This window comes from Zosterops lateralis, assembly GCF_965231275.1.
Source record: "Zosterops lateralis genome assembly, chromosome: 1".
Lineage (NCBI taxonomy): Eukaryota > Metazoa > Chordata > Aves > Passeriformes > Zosteropidae > Zosterops > Zosterops lateralis.
This window is the reverse complement of record NC_139762.1, coordinates 20,617,837-20,637,935: the sequence shown is the minus strand read 5'-3', so window position 1 is coordinate 20,637,935 and position 20,099 is coordinate 20,617,837. Positions and strand designations below refer to the sequence as shown.

General features: G+C 35.0%; 1 protein-coding gene across 1 annotated transcript in view; it reads left to right on the top strand.

The window, feature by feature from the left end:
• The window catches only part of MALRD1 (MAM and LDL receptor class A domain containing 1), a 239,833-nt gene that overhangs the window by 165,577 nt on the left and 54,157 nt on the right, over positions 1–20,099 (top strand). The window contains exons 34-36 of the mRNA XM_083877445.1: positions 13,660–13,935; positions 17,199–17,324; positions 19,343–19,409. Of these exons, the coding sequence (XP_083733571.1) occupies positions 13,660–13,935; positions 17,199–17,324; positions 19,343–19,409 (469 nt within the window). The remainder of the gene's footprint in view (positions 1–13,659; positions 13,936–17,198; positions 17,325–19,342; positions 19,410–20,099) is intronic.

The following is a 20,099-nucleotide window of genomic DNA, read 5'->3' as shown; positions in this document are numbered from 1 at the left end:
TTTACATGCATACATTGCAACTTGAGACATAATCTCCTCTCCATACAAAAATCTCTATCTAGATGCTGTTACTTAAGATTGGTTTCATACTGTCCTTGGGAGAGTCCTATCCTACTAATCCTTGCTGGCCTGGTAGAGCTTGTGAAGATGCAAATGAATAACATAAAATCCATGTAATACAATAAACCACAGCAATTTAGGAAAAAAAAAGGATCTACCTCTGTATTTTTACTACTGCTTCTGACAAAGAGCTACTTATGAAGAGGTGCTGTTTTTTACTAACTGTTGTTGCTAGAGAGCTGCTTAAATGTTCAGATGATAAAATTTGAAGATATTACCTTCCAATAGTATAAAAGCCCTGTCCTGTGGATATTTGAGCAAAAACATTTTTCTGTAACAGAATCAGTGGGAAAGTTTACCTAATCCACTGTCAGTCCTGCTTTGATTGTTGCTCATTAAATTTATTCAAAGACCTAACTCAAAGAAAAGTGTATTACCTGCAGTGCAGGTTTTGTGTAATGTTCTTCCTTTCAGAAGAGAGCTATACTACTGCAGATCTTTTTTCCTCTCTCTATATTACTATTTTTCAGCTTGCCTTTAATTATTTTGAGTTTCCAGAGGCAACATGCTCTAAATGAAAGCAATCACAATTTAACTGGTTGGGAGCTCTATGTAATAAAGCAGCACCAGCAGCTCTAATTCAGCTGTGGTTTTTATATTTTTAAGTAGTCAGTCCATGTTAGCCATGACAGTTCCTAGATATCCAATAATATTTCTGAACATATAAGCAAGGTGTAGTCAAGTAGTGGTGGGTTAAGCTCAGCCTACTGCAGAAGTAGCTTTCAGCTGATGCTTTCAGCTGATGCTGCTGATGTAGAGGGAGCTGTTGGTGGCACAGGAACTTGTTCAGAATTAGCTGCTAAATTATACATATTTGGACCACTTTTCAAGGTCCATGACTTTCTGCTGATGAAGTTGTGTGAAGATGTTATTTTACATCCTAGGGACCAAAGAATTTAATTGCTAATTAGTTGCAATGATCTTCTTCAAATTTGTAAATAACAGCTTGATTTTAAAAATCCCACAAAACTTTATTTCTATTTAATGTCTTAATTTTTCAAAATAAAAGATAAAAACCATTTATATTTCTAGTTTCAGAGTGACCAAAAATTCCAAAGGATTAAATCAGATTTTATATTCATTAATATTTTTCTCATAGTATTTTCTAGTTCAGCTGAAATAGGAGGATTTACAGAAATTCTAAAAAATATTGCTATACCTAATTTAAATCCTAGCATTGACCCAAAGATGCTTAATAACTAAACTTTATTCTGCTTATGAAAATAAGGATACTATATTTTGCCACTCATTTGTTACTAGAGAAATAAACCAGATGGACAAATTCTGTGTAATTTAGTTAAATAGCACTTCTACATATTGGAGCAGTATTCTCAAGAAACAAATTGTAAATATATTTTGTGATGCCTTCCAGAGATCACCCAAGTGAAATATTTGTGCTTGTGGAGATCTACTGGAAGAAGGCAAATCTCAATACAAAGTCAGCACTGAGTGATACTCCAGCTCTTTTATGCAGTCAAGTTACCTGCTAGGCCCTATTTAACTGCAACTCTTTGGGAACTTATACCTCTAAATTGTACTGCTTTAACTAATTGCTTAAGTAATTTTGGTTTTTTCAAAAAGAATAGTGTTGACACTCTTAAATGAATATTTGGGATGAATCTTGGGTATAAAGATGAGTGCAAATATGTGGTGCCTGAGGCTCCAGCATATTTGAGAAAACAGTGTTTGCTTTTCCACCATCAGTCATGCTTATCACCAGTTCAGTATTAATATTGCTTACTGAAATAATTAATTTGAATAAAATTAATCTGGATGTGCTTCTGTCTCTATTCTTCTACTTCACCTTTCCTTATCACTCTCCCCTTTTAAATTTCTGGTTTTAGTCTGTTTGCTGCACAGTTTATTTCCCATAGCTGCTCAACACTATCTGAAGTATTTTCTTTCTTTTGTTTTGTGAACCACTTTTTATCAATTTTGATCATTTTATTTTAAAATCTTTTTTACTTCTGAGCTTTTTATCATGCATTCCCTTCTTTATATAACAATTTTCAAAAAATGTCTCTTTAACCTATAAACTTAACACATGAGAAAGGACCAGACTTTTACAGATTTCCCACCATACCCCACTGCAGCTTTCTTTTCACCTGAGAGATTTGTTTCCAGTGGAACTTATTAATATGTAAGGATACAGTGTATATAAATGGGCCATTCAAACAGTACAAAACATTCAGCACAGACAGGACATGTCATCTCCAGCACTGTGTCATCTCACTGTTGTGGAATTGTGAATATAGGAACTGCTATTTCCCAGATGTGACGGGCTGGGGCTTTTTTCTGATTTTGTAATAGTTCTTGACTTTACCAACAGGTTACCAAAAAAAGGGTCAGATTTGTCCCTTAGGACCTGAAGTACAGTCAAATTTTCAGTCATTGTTGACAGCTTTCACTTAGGCAAAACATTTGCTTTGAAATGTCATAATTCTTCCAAGTCTCCCCATTGCTGTGTAGCAAAGCACAAACTAAATTTTGTGTAAAGGTTGCATATAATCCTTATACTGACCAAGCTTTCACTTGTGAAAAAACAAATAGAAGAAACAAATCAGAATCTGTGAATTATAAGACAGGTTTTAGGTTTACATACCAGCTAACGGTATTTTTAAAAATGTGTACAAAGGTTTCCCAGTACCTTAACTTTAATATCCTCCCAGAATTGAATTTTCAGTTTATTTGAACCATCATAAGACAGTTGTGAGATATAGCCACATCCATCCCTTTAGATCACCTTTCCTAGTTTTCTAGAAGAACTAATAATGCAAAAACTGTGTGACAAAGGAAATCATATTCAATCAAATTTAAGATAGATATACTCAGAATTTCTGGTCAGCCACAGTAAGTAAGAAAAAAAGTGCATTTAGAAATATAACCTGTCTCCAACAGTTCTGGATGTCAGGAAAAGAGTATAAGAAAAGGGGATCTATATGTACTGTTTTATCCCAATACATTTCCCATTTGCAGCCATTTGTAATTTAGTCTTCCTAAGCCACATGTAGTCTCAGAATAATGATCCTCAGGTTCTTTCTTTCCCTTTGAACTTATCTGTTCCCCTTTTAACAGCAGGGAAATTTTTAATATTCAGAAATTAAATTATATGCTGCTGCTTGTATGACTCTAGGCTTATATTCATGAATAGAAAAGCTGTTTAGTGCTTTCTCATTTAGGCCTGGAAATGTATGAAATCTTTATTTAAACCTTGGTGATTCATTCTTTTGTGTAGTGGGAAGGATTTTCTTAAGACATCTCCATAAAGCAGTTTCAAATCTCACAATAGATGTATGCTATAGACCCAGTCCTGAAGTTCCTTCAGAGAAAAATAATTTGCATTAACTTCCAAACAACAGCAAAATGCATGCAATATCATACCAAATTTTGTGATAGGCGCAAATTTTGTGATAGTTCAAGCATCAAGATAAGAAGGAAGGTGTCCCCAAGGGCCAGAGCTTTAGGCCATCCTCTATGTTCAAGGCGCAAGGAAATGAACATTATAACTGGCATCTAATTTAAACTCTGTTTTATGACTGTTTATAACTTGAAATATCAGAATGAAAATAGAACCTAATAACTTAGTAAAAGAAAAGTGACTGAAAACTATTTCCATGTGGCTAGATAGTGGAGAGAAAGTAAGTGGTAAAATAAAAATCTATGTAGATAATCACCTGATAATGAGTTGAGATTTTCAAAATCAGTATTAGTCTAAACTACCATAATTTTAGATGATATGTGGTATCTTGAAAGTATGTAATTTTCAGAAAAAAAAATGAAAGTAACATTTCTTTAGAACTGAATCCCCTTGTGATTTTAGATAAGAAACCACAGAGCAAAGGTATATATGTGTGGAAATACTATTGTCAAAATATCTTGCCTAGTTACTATTTATTTGTTTCTCACAACACATATTCATAGAGTCACAGAATATTCTGAGCGGGGAGGGACCCACAAGGATTATCAAGTTCAATTTCTTGCAGTGCAAAGAACCATTCCCAAGGTCACACTCTGTGCCTGACAGTGTTGTCCAAACGCTCCTGGAGCTCTGTCAGGCTGGTGCTGTCACCACTGCCCTGGGGAGTCTGTTCCAGTGCTCAGACACATATTGAGACTTTTTTCCTCCCTATTTTATCTCCACTTCATGAAACGCACTCTTAGAATCCTGATTGTTTATAAACCTCCCCTGCTTTTCCTGCCACAGATTTCCATTTGCTTCAAAACAGGGTCTGTGTGTTTATATGTAAAAGTAATCTTTAATTACATTACTGAATACTATTTTTCTCAGAGCTCTCTTTTTCCAGTACAGAGATGAGAGATAATTAATGAGAGCTAATTGAACATTTTTGTTTCTCTGTGCACATTATTCAGATATATCTTTGACTGCATAACTTCTTATCTTTATGAAGAGTTTTTCTAAAGAGCAAGTAGCTACTGTGTCCAAATATTTAAAATGTATTTGATAACTATCTATATAAGTACTTATTGCATAATGTTATCTACCTGAAAAACCAAAGGAGGATGGGATAAAAAAAAAAAACAAAAACCTCTGTAATTTTGAGTACTAGTTTGGAAATGTCCAAACCATTTTTGTTTTCAGATTCATTAAAAAAAAAAAAAAAAAAAAAAAAAAGAATCCTGAATTGACCAGAATTGACCTCCTGAAGAGCAAAATATGAATTGGCCAAAATGTTTCCCCTATGCAGACTCTAAACTGGCAGACCAGCGATAAGCTGTCTTGAATTAGGGCAATTTAGAGAGGGACACAGTTTAGAGAGGAAACTCTAAAATGAGTTAGTCTTAACTAAGGGGATGTACCATTCCCTTTCCATTAATAAAGAAAGGATACTAGTAGATATAAGTGAAGAAATACCACTTACCAACAAGCAGAACAGTAAAAGGTAAAAAAACCCTCAGTAAATAACCACTAGATACAAAATTGCTACATCTCCACAGGTGCAAAGAGAGATCCAAAATGCCAGAAATACCCTTCCCAAGATGTGCCCACATATCCTGAAAGACAGAGGGAAAATGACACCAGCTCTCTCCTCAGGGTGGGGCTCCCCAGGTGGCCCATGGGCTGGGAGGGAAAGGGAGAAATGATGGTGCACAAAAAGAGCCCTCCCGGGAAGGTGGCAGCTTACAGAGCTGTCCCATGGCAGGTGAAGGCCTGCCAGTGGTGTGGGGTCAGCTCTGCACCCGCCGCTTCGCTTCCCCCTGCTGCCCACCGGCCTCTGCCAGCGCTGGGGCTGATGTCCCTGACCCACTGCCAGCGCTGGGGCTGATGTCCCTGGCCCACTGCTGAGCTGAGGCTGGTGTCCCTGACCCACTGCCAGCACTGGGGCTGATGTCCCTGACCCACTGCTGAGCTGGGGCTGGTGTCCCTGGCCCACTGCTGAGCAGGGGGAATCCACTGTTGGTGCTGGCACGGCCTGATCCAGCCCCATGGGGCCAGATCAAACTCCACTGCCTGTGGAATTCACAAGATTCACTCTAAAGACAGTTTCTAATTGCGAAATGAAGTTTTTCCAGGTTGCTACAGTGTCAAGCCCAGAAACCCACCCAAAGCAAGCCTTTTGAAACGGTAGCACCCACCTTCAGCAAACTCCACCAGGCAAGGAAGGGATCAGCTTGGGTGCCCTGGCTTTCTAAAGGGACCAGCATGTCCCAGCTGCCCCGCAATTCTGATTCTGGGTATACTGGGGTTTAAAGAGACAGTAAGAGATGAATGTGAAATACAATGACATTCCAGGTTACCCATGACAGAAGCATTACAGGTGAGCTAGTCAAAAAATTAAATAGCTCAGAAGTGAGCTGTTTGCAGATAATTTTACATGCTCTCCAGCGTTTTTAGTAGATCCCATTTCACAACAAGAAAAGCATAAATAACATTTTTATCTAATTAAGAAACAAACCCCCCAAAAGTAGTGTGTGTTTGTGTGAGCTTTGTGCAAAAATATAGCTGAGTGGTGCAGAGAGAAGCTTGTGGAGGGGCAAGCATGTGTGTGTGTCCAGGGGTTTGTCCATGTGTGTGAATCTGTGAGCCTGTATGTGCAAGTCTATCCATGTGTGCCCCTGCATAAAGCAACACAGGAAATTCTGCAGCAGAACAGAACACATCTGACAAAACCTTAGACAGAGTCAATGATCCTTTTCCAAAACTCCCAGAGCCCAAGTGCTGGAAATACTGGAAGAGTTAACTGCCTGAGCTGCTGATACTACAGTGTTAGATCATGGGGAAAAACACTGTAGAGGAGACTTAACTTCTGATTTCTTTAAGTTGCAGAGCCAGGGGAATCACTGCTAGCTTGTCTGCTCATGCTTGCAGTGAAGCAGAAATCTCTCTCACAATCTTTCTCAGAGAGAGAGGAAGAAGAAACTCGGGAAGTTTCTTTCCTCAAGGGCAGGAGATGAATCATGGGAGTAGTTGTAGGGGGAGGCTGCTCACAGAGACAAAGGAGGGGAAGAGGAAAGCAGGATGAGTAGTAATAGAGGACTGGCGATACCAGGGAAATTTGTGAATAGGTTATTTAGTCAATTAGCTTTTCCCTGAAACCAATCACTATATGCTTTAGATCCGTGTCTCTTGGCAGAGATAGGGCATTTATGCATTTTTAATGACTAAAAATTGTGATCCAAGTCGTACCTTAGAGAGCTTCTTCAGCCTGTTCTTGTGCACAGACCTAGCTGGCATCAAAAGCCAAAACTTTTTGTGGATTTCACAGAAAACAAACTGGGAATAACTTTAGGATAAGATAATGACGTGATATAAACTAGGATAATTATTAGCAATTCTTGAATGCAGTTATGTTGTGTATGTTTAAATTAATAATTATACTATCTTTGTCTAAAACTTCAGTTTCTTTCTGCCTTCTTTTAACTTGTCCAGAATACTGAAATCTTCTGCAGCAATCTACATGCCTTTTGGGAAATTAAAATTCTTTAGATTTATTAAAAGTGTATTAAAATAGTTTCATTACTATTGAACCTCCAAACCCCATCTGTTTACACCAGAAAACCACCAAATCACACAGATTATATTTTTCCTTTCTAAGTTCATTCATAAAAATCAACATATTTCCTTGGAGAGATGGAGAGAAATAATATTTGGAATGAAATGGTTTCATGATACTATCTTAAAGAGCAGAAAATTCTCAGACACTTCCTTATGTAAAACCTATTCATCTCCTCAATAAAGATAAGTCTTCAGCTCAGATTTATCTCAGAAATTATATCCACTTCATTTTGTGGAAGACTAAAACATAACAGCTTCTCCACTTTGTCATTGCTCCTAATAAATAAACAAACCAACAAATCCATCACATTAGCAGGCATAGGTAGCAATTCCCGGACTGTACTTAGCAGAAATAGGGCAAATATTGCCATATTCCTGTTACAAGTAGTCAGTGTGTTCCAGCAAAAAGCAGAAGTTCTCTGAGTGAAGACTAAATGATAGCTGACTTTACTGGCAGTAAACCTGTCTGTTTTCCATTATGTTTGCATATTAGCAAACTGTGATCATTTAAAGTAAATTCTGAGCAGACATAAAAATCTGAAGTCAGTGGGCCACATTCTGCTTTTTTTTTTCAATTCTGGATTTCTCATGGGGTCTCAAATCCTTTCCAGCACCCTGCCCATACCTCTCTCTTCTCATGGAGGGAAGAGATTTGAAGATTCAATCGGCCAGACTCACTTTCCCTTTTTTGGGGGGTTGTTTTTTTAAAAGCCTGGAAATAAACACCAGGAGCTTTATTGTAATGGATAAAAAGTCATGGAAAGATTGTTAAAGTATTTGAATAGTTTTAGTCCAATAAATTTTTGTACCAAGTTTGTTTCCTTGCAGCCACCTTGAGTGGATTGGTTTCATGCCCTGATCCGATGTTTACTGAACTGAAATTGAGGACTGACATCTATTTCAAATTAATTAATCCACTGGATCGGGGCGGTAATTAATTTATATTCATGTCTAATGAAATCTATTGGAGGAAGTTATTTTTGAGCTCTTTTAGCTACAGTTAATAGGTCCACTGTTTTTATTACATTTACTAGGCAAATTACTTATGCAAATATATCAGACAGGTTGTTGGTTTTCAAGGGTCTGATGCAAGGCCCATTAAAATCAATATGAGTTATCCCATTTACTTAAATGGGCTTTAAAGCCAGCTCTGATACAACTGAGGAAGTGCTGCCTAACAGCATATGTGGTAACTTTATTTTATGTTGTCTGCTGTTGACTCTAATGCCAATGTCCACTAGTCTTAACTAAAATTCACTGTTAAAAGTGATATATAAATGTAAATGGGGACCTACTCTGCACCAGAGATCTTGGTATTTGAAGATGGAAGGCAGAAAAGAGGAGAATAGCCTGGAGGTGTTGCTTCATTCAAATTAAGCATGTTTGTGTGTTACTTGCTGTGATAATGACTGTGTAATACAAACATTTATTTTATATTAACATTTGGGTAATAGCAGTTCTTTTATATTATCATTTGGGTAATAGCAGTTCTATGGTTTTCTGTGACTGAATCCCTGTAATTCATGAGCAAAATATTTGCAGTGCCAACCTGTGAAACAGGATCATATGATCCATGGATGACAAAGACAATAATACAGCAAAGCACAAGTGTACAGAAAATGCTCATCAAAACCAGTAAGCCTTTAACAAATCCTTATCCCACAAATACATATTTGTGTCCTTGACAATGAGCAGTTATTAACACTTTTCATATTGTAAAGGCTCTTTTCTCCAAAATCATCAGCTCATGAGCTCTATTTACTGTAAACATGGTTTGATGGTTAGCACATTGCAATAAAAATGTATTTAAAAGCACCTATTTGATCTGACAACAATGAAATACAGATATATCTGCTGTAGTTATTGCAGTTCATGGAGCAGTACATAACAAATTTTATTTGCTTTAAGCTCTGGTCTGATTTTTATGGTTTTTTTATATCTACCTCAGCTACTTAACTTCCCTTAAAAGTGTGAAGGTGCTTGTGAGGTAGCACTTCTGGTCCTAGATTATAACTCAGCCAGCACAGCTGGGTGAGTATGTTTCAAAAGACATAGGACCAAATTAAAATGTCAGGTTTTAGAACCTAATTAAAATGTCTCTTTTATGATATACAAGTAGATGTTATATGTACATTTTAAAATCCTTTCTTTAATTTTGGTTATTTGCCATATGCAAGGTAAAAATAAGTGCAAAAATAAAACACTGAGTGCAAAGTGAAATAAATAAGAACATATACTCAGCTTTCTACTTAAAAAGTCATGATTTCTTTAGCTATAACAGAACATCAACAATTTACTGCTGTTTTGCATGTGGATCTAAATTCAGACTCAGTGCTTTGCAGTGCAGAGGTTATTTTTGCTGAAATTGTTTTTGTTTAGTTTGCTTTTCATCCATGTGCAAATACTGAATTCTGGAGGATTTTTAGTCCTGATTTTCAGTGAGCATGCAGCCTGGATACTTTTGTACTGTCTTTCTTAGAACTCATCATTTTCAGTAGATTTATCTCCAAATCTTTACGCAGTTTCAAACAGATACTGCTTTTGAAAAAATAACCTGTACAATGTCTCCTGCACTTCTGAATGTGGTCTGAAAATGAGAGTCACATGGCACTCAGGAGATGAGTGCTGCCTTGGGAACATCTTTTCTGCATTTGAGAAGAGGTGAGGGAAACATTTTCTTGGCATGTCAGCGTTAGGCAATTGTTGAATCGAACAATATTAAGTGACAGAAAGGATGTATGGGCCACAGACGGTATAATTTGCATTGAAAAGGCTCCACTTCAGATTCTGCTGTTTAAATAACTTTCATATATCTGTACAGGAATAAAATATAAAGTTCATAGATGTGAGTAAGTTTAGTTTTCATTGCTAAATTATGTGTGCTACTGTGTGAGTCAGCACATGGAGCCAATTTCTGACATGTCTCTCATTAGTGCCAGCTTGTTTTTCACTGCAAACCACATTGTAGTGTTAACACCTTAGTTTAATTCTTCACAGTGGCAAGAAAACAGAATGAATATTCCCACTTTTTAGAAGGAAATGTGTCTGTAGCAGATACTGCAATGATGAGCCTAAAATAAATAATTACATAGATGGTAGCTTTGAATACAAGTAATTAGTTTTGCATTAATGTTGCTTGAGATTTGTTTTCAGTTGGAATTTGTTAATAATTTTCTACATTTGCATATTCTTAATTAGCTTTTTTTAGTTGTTAGCTTTGTACAAATTAATGTTTTTATATTTTTTCTATATTTTCAACAGGCACTTTCTAATTTATAATTAAGAAAAGCATTTATAAACTACTTTATGTAAAGAAAATAGGCTGAACTTTAGGGTAGAGTTTTAGCAGGCCATAGCAATAACAACATCTTATAGAATGTCATCCAGAGCACAACTTTTTTATTGTATCTGAAATCAAACACATGTGAACTAATGAACTAATTAACATATAAGTTAATAAGCAAGGGATATTCCTGTGATCTTTGAGGTACATTCTTATGCACTGTTCTGATCTAAAAGGATTTTACTTATTTCAGGGTATGACTTTGGACTTTTTTTAATGCAGTGCAAATATAAAACAGACCTCTATAAGACCATAAGACCCCTGGTTAACCTTACCCCTAAGTCAGCCTGGACACATCTTTGCTGCCCTTCGTGAACATTGCACACTCTAATATAATTGCTACACAAGTCAGGAAGAACTTCATCCTACAAATTATTTTCTACCAACCAGAGGGAATAATGATAGAAAATAATAATATTAATATTAATATTAATATTGATATTAATATTAATAATATTAATAATAATAATAATAGTAGTAATGGAAAAAATATTCATCTCCAATACAAAAAAAGCCTTCAAGTATTTCCCTAAATACTGAATTTAGCACAGGATTATTTACATGCATAAGCTCATTATATGATTTGGCTCATAAGGCTACACTGATCAGGGTTACAAAAGTCTGAAAATAATTTAATACTCAAGGCCAGATTCATAACAAGCAACACATTCAAGAAATATTGAGTTTAAGAGGGGATTTCAGTTTACAGAACAAATTTGGGTAGAAGCATGTGAGTAAACATATCATGAACAGGAAATTAAACTGGGTCAGAAATGCTCACAAATGTATTATAAATGCAATCTTTCCTGCAACATAAACAGGCAACCACAGGAAAGTCAAATATATTGTATCTGTGCGGGGTTAATTTCCATAGTATCAGAACAAATACAGAAAAACTAACACAGGACTATGCAAGGACAAAAGAATGTGCATAAGCAGAACTGACTGCAGCTTAAGCCATTTTCACTGCCTAAATGCCCCCTAGGCACTGCGAGGAAAAGGTCAGAAATAGCAGAAAGAAAAAAAAGTACTATCAAATATAATCATACTTTTTTATTTTTTCCCAGAGAAAGTGCAAACTAAAATTTTAAAAAAATGGTTTTAATTCCACTGTGCAAGATTTGACAGCATTAGTTCTGTATCAATGGAGAGAGAAATAAGTTCTACCAACATTTCATCAGTATCTTGGCAGAATCACAGCCTTACATATAGTTTCTATATGACATACCAAATTCAAACACCTTTATGGGCTACTATTATTATCTAGTAAATTATAGGACCAAAGCAGAAAAAATGCATAATTTAGAATACTTTTAATTTGTACAAAATTAATCCACTATGTGATTTAAATGTCTATTATCAACTACCTAAAACCAACTTCCATAAGCCTTTTAAAGTAGCATAAAAAAAATTTTAGACTAACAGATTTATAAAACATATGAAACCACAATCTTTTTCAATTCCATGTAAAAGTCTTTGAGGTATTCATAGTATAATTATGAATAAAAACAGGACAAAAGATCACTAGGTTATTATTTTCACTGAGTCAATGTCCATTTTTGTTATTTTATGTGTTACATTATATCTAGTGAATCAAACACATTTTTCTAGTAGAATGATTTAATTTAATAACATTAGGGGTATGAAATAATATCAGGCTTGTTCTACTGTATGAAGCTTTCAATTAAGATTTTTAATATAAGGTCAACATGAAAATCAAAGATTTCTGATCTATAAAAGGTCTGTATTACACAGAACTTTGAGCTTTTTCTCCTTACAGTTGCTTCACAAGCAACTGGATGATAAAATAATGCCAGTATTCTGTTTACTTGAATGCATTAACACTTCATTTATTTGTACAAAAAGCTATTATTATTTATGATGGAGGTATCTTTGAAACTGAGCATGTTTTAACAAAGTCCTCACGCTGTAAAACTCCAGCCTGGTATTGCAGAATACACAAACACACTGATATGACCAGTGATTAAAAGTCATAAAATCGTGCCAGAATCCATGTACACCCTTAGAGAGTGTCATGCCTTAATGCAGCGGCAAGATTGGACATCTGAGGTCAGAGAACAATGCTTCCACCATTTCAAAAGATGAACATGAACATGAAACCCACCCATGACTTTCATGCTTGTCTCCTTTGCCTCAGCCCAAGCCACCCAAACTCCTCCTATCTTCTACAGAGGAAGTGACATTAATTTGTCTTACCTTGCCTCTAATGATAATATCATATTTTTTACTCAGCTGCTGAAAATTGACCTAGAAAGATTAAAAGTATGGAGCTAAAGTCTGGAGATTTTTCTCTTTTCCCTGAACATAAAAAGTACAAGAATCCATCACATTGCTTCCATGGGAGATGCTGATGCTATAAAGAACACAATATTAGCACAGCCAGATCCTTAGAAATTAGTTTCCACAAATAGATCTTATACTTCTGCTAATAAAATTCAGTTGCAATGGTTTTCATAGGAAAAATGAAGACTTAAGTATCTGGGACAATTTATTTATATATATGATTACAAAAAGCTTTCCTCAGTATTTTCTTTGAGTAATGTAAGTAAGCGTGGAATATTTTATTTTTTTATTTTATTCATTTATTTTTTGTCAGCTATATGAATTAGTTGAAGTTAGAAATTCTAAAAACACATTTTTCTTTACTTGTATCCTGGGAACCTATCTAGCATTTTTTGAATTTAATTCTCTATCACTTCAAGCTAAGCTGAAGAATCAGAGTGATAATAAACTAGATCAGTAAAACATTTTATTGTTACTTTATAAAAACTTTTTCTTAAGTTAACTTAAAGTTATAACTTGAGGGGTATTTTAAGAGTTTCCAGATAACAGGTGAAAGACAAGATTTAATATTTTGGTATTAAACCTTCTATGTGTGCATGGTAAAAGAAGTAATAGGATCAAAATAAATGCTGAACTTCAGCTTTAGAAGCAAAATGCTGCAACAACAACAATGGAGTTTATATGAGACAAAATGTTTTAAATGCTGTGTTTTGCACTTAGGAGCTGTGTTTTTTCTAAAAGCTATGTTCTTTTTTTAAAAGCGTTTAGTCACCAAAATCAGCTGCATTCCCAGCAGTTCCTATGTCTATCTCAAAGGCTTTCAGTATGAATGACAACTGAAAGAACCGAATCACTAAACATTCCGTTTTTCTTGTAGGATCAGCTGTTCCACCCCCTCCAACCTGCAGTGGTGACGAGTTCCCGTGTGCATACGTGCAGCAGTGTCTGTCCCGCACTGCACGGTGCAATGGGGTTGAGGAGTGCAGGGATGGCAGTGATGAGATGAACTGTCCCATGGAGATGCCCACCACCACAGCTCCAGGCTCCTGCAAGGAGACAGAGTTCCTGTGTCCTTCCCAAGGCTGTGTCCTGTCCCTCCTGCAGTGTGATGGTGTGCCTGACTGCCCCCTCAGTGAAGATGAAGCTGGCTGCCGTAAGTTACCTTCATGGTGGTAGTCGTGGCAGTGTTAACTTACCTGCCTAAACCAGTGATGTTTTAGGAAAGAAAAAGAGCAACACAGTGAAGTCTAGTATAAAATTCATCATTGCTTGTCAAAAAACCACGCATTTGTGTCACATATAATGCATTAATTGCAGAGATGCTTTACATTTCTAAATAACTTTGCTTATGCATTTTAATTTCCTGTTTAAATTCCTGTGGTTTTTTTTTTTAATTGCAATTGTGTTTCTGTTAATATTTACAAGCATTTCCACATTTTTTCCTTAAATCAGTCAGCTGCATTTGCATTCCCTCTGTAACCTCTGATTATGATATGACAGAAAGATAGGCTTCTTCAGTTCTGTAATTCAATAATATTTAAGGCAGTCCTGACCTTTCAAGGATTTTGAAATCAAGTCTGTTCATGAAGTAGCAGCAATCTCTGCCCCAAGCAAGGAAAAGGGCTCACAAACAAAACACAAGGTCAATAGGCTTTGAAATGTAACTGCAACGAGATGCCATAGAGAAACACCTGAAACAGATAGACACAAAAGTGAGTGTCTGCCCATTTAAAAGTATTTCATTATTAGCAGATGAACTGAGGCCAACCGCATCATTCCAGGAATTTCAAAATAATTAGCTACATAGAAAAAAAAATAAAAAGAGGCTTTTTATATAAACACTTTTCTTCCTATCATGGTGTAAAACTTTTATAACATTTTTCTCATCCTTATCAGAATGATTAAAAATATTGGTAAAAAATATCAGTTTCTGGTGGATTAGAAATTCGTGTTCTTTAATATTTTCTATCAGAACTACTAAATATAAATACAGGCTACTGCACATGCCATTTATTTTAGCAAATTAGTCTACCAACTGGCATGGATTTGGCAGACTATCTGTGTAGGTCTTTTGTTTAGAAGTGAGGTCTGTGGTTTTGTTGGCAGAAGACATGATTTTGGAGATAAATTTGATGTTAAATTCTACATACCTTGGTGACACGTAGAAATTTTACATGTTCCTTTCTTCAAATAAACCTCTCGTGATTAATCTTTGTTTGACCTTGTTTCCTCTTCAATCTGTCCTCTGTGTCCATGCTGTGTTCTCTTACATGCACATCCCAACTCCACACCACAGAAGCTGATGTGGACCTAGAAATCTGAAAGCCAAAAGATTTCCATGATTTTCTGTACTACCCAAATAACTGAAATACTGCTTTGTTTTGTTTATTTTACTGTTTTGACTTCTAAACAAAACCCAGGGGTTAAGAACAAATTAAATCCTTGTATATTCAAAGAACAAATATTCTCCATAGATATTTCACAGCTTTGGGGTTCTCAGTCTGAAGGAAACTTAGTCAAGTCTGTACTTCACTGTTACTCCAAAATTTGGTTTACAGTATATAAACATGTAAGCATTGATAGTATAAGATAGAAATACAGAAGCAGTAATTCTTGTTTCTTCTCTGAAGAAGACACTTCAGAGAAGCAAAGCAAAGCAGGAAAGAAGGCAGAGCAAAAGGAAAGTGATTCGTGCTAGTTTGGAATAAAATCAGTGGAAAGCTGTTTACTGTCACAGCTGGTGCTGAGATCCAACCGTGTACACCATGAGAGTACAGTGTTTAATCTTTAGATTCCTACTTTTAACAAGTGAAAAGCCAGAGAAGTTTGTCAACTGGAAAGGTCAGAGGGAAAAAGTAAATATCTCAGAATTTTTATTCTTTTATTGAAATTTATGCATGATCTATAAAATTGATTGTTGTGCTTGTAACTCCAACCTATGTGTACTCTAATAATAGCACAGATTGAAAGTGAGGGTTTACTTTTTTAAATTTTAGATTGATTTTTTTTCCTTGGTGTAGATCAAATCTACCTGCTTGTTTTTAAAAACTTCATTTTAGGAATTACTGACACTTTCCATTTTGTGTCGCGTAGCAATTTTGTTCATTTAAATGTAAAATAAAACACCTAACACTATTTAAGTGTAGTACAAAAGTGTTCTCTGTTCTGAATTCAGGAATTCCTCAGGAAAGTTTTCTTTTGGGATAAAGATTAGTTGTCAAAATGAATCTTGCTGAGATTAAGGATAAAACCCAAAAGGATAAAAAACTCAAGTAAACAAAAAAAAAAAATAAAATAAAATTGGTCAATTCCCTACTAAAAATGCAGTTTCTACCACAGAAATGCTTTTGTCCATGACTTAGAGATTTATGCAGACAGAATTTTCTGTAGAGTTCACATAGCAGTTAGGTTGTACAATATTATGCTAATACTGTTTTATACCTACTAATATAGTGGATTTTATTGCTTGTTGCATTTGACAAAAAATTTCTGGAACTGTTTTCCAGTTATGGATATTCTAGTTGGCTGGCTCTGTTCTTGCTGTCAATTTTAGTGAAGGGTATATTACCTCACCTAATTAGTCTTTTATTTGCCTGATTACAATAGTAAGGATGTAAAACAAACATTAACATCAGTGGGATGTATACATTAGTTTTCCACATGCCAACATATTTTTCTATCTGTATCATCAGATTGAAGTGCTAATAGCAATGAATTAGAAGTAATTTCTCAGTTTTTTGTAGTGCACCAAAATGTGTCTCTTGTAGTCCTGGTAAGTTTTAAATACCTATGAAATATTTAAAATTTTATACTTTCAAACAGGCTGTGATATCATTATCCCTTCTACTGGTTTTATTTGCACCTGGAAAATTAAATATAGATGAAAATTTGATACTTTCATTTTCATATCCTCACTGGGTTTTAGTGCCATGTGGTCTTAATATTCTTTACCTCAGCACCAATAACTTGGTGTCATTGTCCTTAACTGCAAAATTTTCAGCCATTAGTCCATTGCTATGACTGTTCTCTTTGTAATGTATTAAAATAATTTGTAAAAATATTGATTCCATCATTTTGAAATTAGTAGTTAAATGAGAGTTGATTATGTTTGTGATATCTTTTTTATGGGTTTTCTTCAGGATTTTGCAGTATACGCTCTCAACATTGGAAGTTAATATGCACTACTTCACAAATATTACATGGTAAAATTTGGTTTCTGTACCATCTGTGCTCTGTATTTGTTTACTTATTTAGCATCTCAGTAGTAAAGTTGCGTGTCTTGGAAGATGAAAGCTTGTAGAGGTCACACAGATGCAAATTTTTATCCTACCATATGAATCAAGTTTTCTGCTAGTTTTTTAACAGTGAGAAAAACAGTACAGCTGATGGTAACAACCATGTTACTTTTCATTTCAGCCATTAAAGATTGTTCCAATGGTTCTTTGTTATGTGCTTCAACTAATCAATGTATACCACTGTCCCAGCGTTGTGATGGAATTGCAGACTGCATTGATTCCAGCCTTGATGAGTCTGGCTGTTCAGGTACTAACTTTTGCGTAAAAATAACATTTGAAACAAAGGAAGTATAATTATTTCCTAGTGAATCTTTTGGTAGTCCACAAACTTGACTGAGATTCCTCTGCTAAAACTTTATCAAATTATATTAGGCATGAATTTTCCTGATGAAAGTATGACACAGATGAAAATAAGAAAAAGATGAAGAAGAGTAGTATAACATCTTAACATCTTCATAAGGAGTGTTTCTTACTGTATAAACACATTGTTAAAAAAAAATCCCAACCCTTTGTAGTATACTTTTAAGACTTCCCTTAATTTTAGCCAGTTAAGTTTACCCATATTGTTGACTAAATGCACTGCTTATTTGTGTTGTTTTTTGGGTTTTTTTTTTCCCAAGTGTATTACAAATCCAGGTGGAAAATAAACTAAATAGCATTTGTTTTAGCCCGGTACAATTGACACAATATTCAGGTTTGATTTGCAGTAGTTAAATGGTGGAGCAAGATAAGTAAAGGACAATAATACACATTCGATGTGAATCAGATTTTTATTAACAAAATCTAACAAGTACATAGATGATGGTGATACAAATAATTAAATCTAGATTCAAAATGTCCCATTCAATGACAGAAAAGTACTGCAGTATTTCTCCAAGACAGATGTAAACTCTTGATCTATTCTGTGCTGGCAGTACTCTGCCAGCTTTGCTGAAATTGCTGAGAATTTAACTCTTTTTTAGTAGTTTTTATGAGTTATGAGATAAAATTCACAACATATAGGCATTGGAATGACAGAGTTCATTACAATATATTAAATCTCTATTCAAAACCTCAAAGTTTTACAAACATCTATTGGTAGGAGGCATCCACAAATTTCTTTTGGAGTGAAACTTGACCGCAAGTATTGTGTTCACTATCTCTTACAGCATCATAAATTGGTTTGGGTTGGAAGGGACCTTAAAGGTCACAAAGTTGCAATGCCCCTGACTTGGGCGGGCATGAGCCCAGGTTGCTTGTGTGAGAGAAGGAATCATACTTCAACATTAAAAAATGCCTCTTCTGTAACAATGAGAGAGTCCATACTTGGTAAATGTGATTGTTAAAAATTATTTTAAATTAAAAGGAATTTGTTCAGAAATTAGTTCAATACAGAAGAATATAGAACATAAACTAGTATACATGCAAAACAGCAATTTAAAAATCTTCTACTATTTTTTCAGAAAGCAGATCTTTTAAGTAAGTAATTCACTTTTCAAAATTTAATACTGAAACTGGAGATGTCCACTATGAATAGCACTGTTATATGCTGCAATAACCAATTTCATTTTGCATATATCCAAAACTCTTTAGGTCTAATTTGTATATTACCAGTTATTTTCATGCTAAAAAATATTGAGGGGATTCGATTTTGAATTTTTTTCTTGCTAAAGCAACGTAAAACTAAGCTTCGGTAAAACTAAATGTGATGATGTGGAAATCTAAGTTAAGGGACATCAAGAGTTTTTAAGAGAATACCACTAAGAATATCACTACTTAAACACCTTTTGTCTTTTTTTTGTCTTTGTTCTTATGAGAATATGATTCTAAGTGTTAAAATTCAGTATATCTTTAATAAAAGGGTTTGTCACAAAAGAGTTTCTGTTCACCAGCCCTATATAAAAGCTATTAAAAATAATGTAGATTTAGGTGCTAATTAAATATTAGTTGAATTCTTTTGGGTCTCATTTTATGTATTCCCATTGTTTGAAAATCAAGTCAGTGGCAAAAATTCCATTTCTGAGTCAGATGAAAATCTCCTTTGAGATAAATTTGAATCCTCTTCATGTGGAGCATCAAGATTTCAATAAGCTCAAGAGCACTCCATTGTTTGTAATATTCTTATGGCTTCACACTTGTATCACCAAATCCAGGTCTAAAAAAAAGAAGTTTTGTAGTGCTAAGCACTCAAAAGGACAAGTGTGAATATTTTGACATTTTGAAAATCAGATAACAAATGTAATAAAAAATAGGGGGAAATCACAATTTTTACCTTTATGTTTGCAGATTGTCCTGAAGGATACTGCAAAAATGGAGGAAAATGCATCCTCAGTAATGACATCCCATTGTGCCAGTAAGTTTCATTGGCAATTGACTTGTGCTTGAGGTTGGAAGAAGCTGCTATTGAAACAGGTGGTTTGCTCCCCAGGGATTGAAATGATATTCAGTAGAAGTGTATTTTTAAAAGTCACTGTATCTCTACACTATTTTTATTTACACTTAGTGAGTTAAACCACATTTTAAGAAGAATGTTGTTTATCAGATAGAATTTTCTGTAACTTTCATCTGTCACTACATGAGAGAACCTGTTGGCCTGACACCCTAAGCTTTCTGTCTCCTGTTTCTCATCAACATTTAAAAACACGTTTCTGTGCCTTGTTTGCAGCAGGGTGTTGTACACATCAGATGAGATTTTACAATAAGCCACATACTCATCTAGATCTTCCTGTCAGGTATTTGGAAAAAGAAAGGCTTTTTCCACTTATTCCTCCCCAAAAAGGGGTTAAAAATATGCTTATGTTTTTTTCTGGAAATACTCTCCAATGAAAAAAAAAAATGTATGCAATTCCAATGTAGAATGTACAAGCCATTAGAAAGAGTTTCAGGCTAATGAAATGACTCATTTACACAAGATATCACTCTGTTTCCCATTGGGAAATTAGAGGAGACTTTCTAAGTGCAAAGAAAGTGATGGTATGTGTTATCATGCTTTTGTCCTTCACATGCTTCAGTGGAGCTTGCCAGAGTTTGCCAAATTACTAAA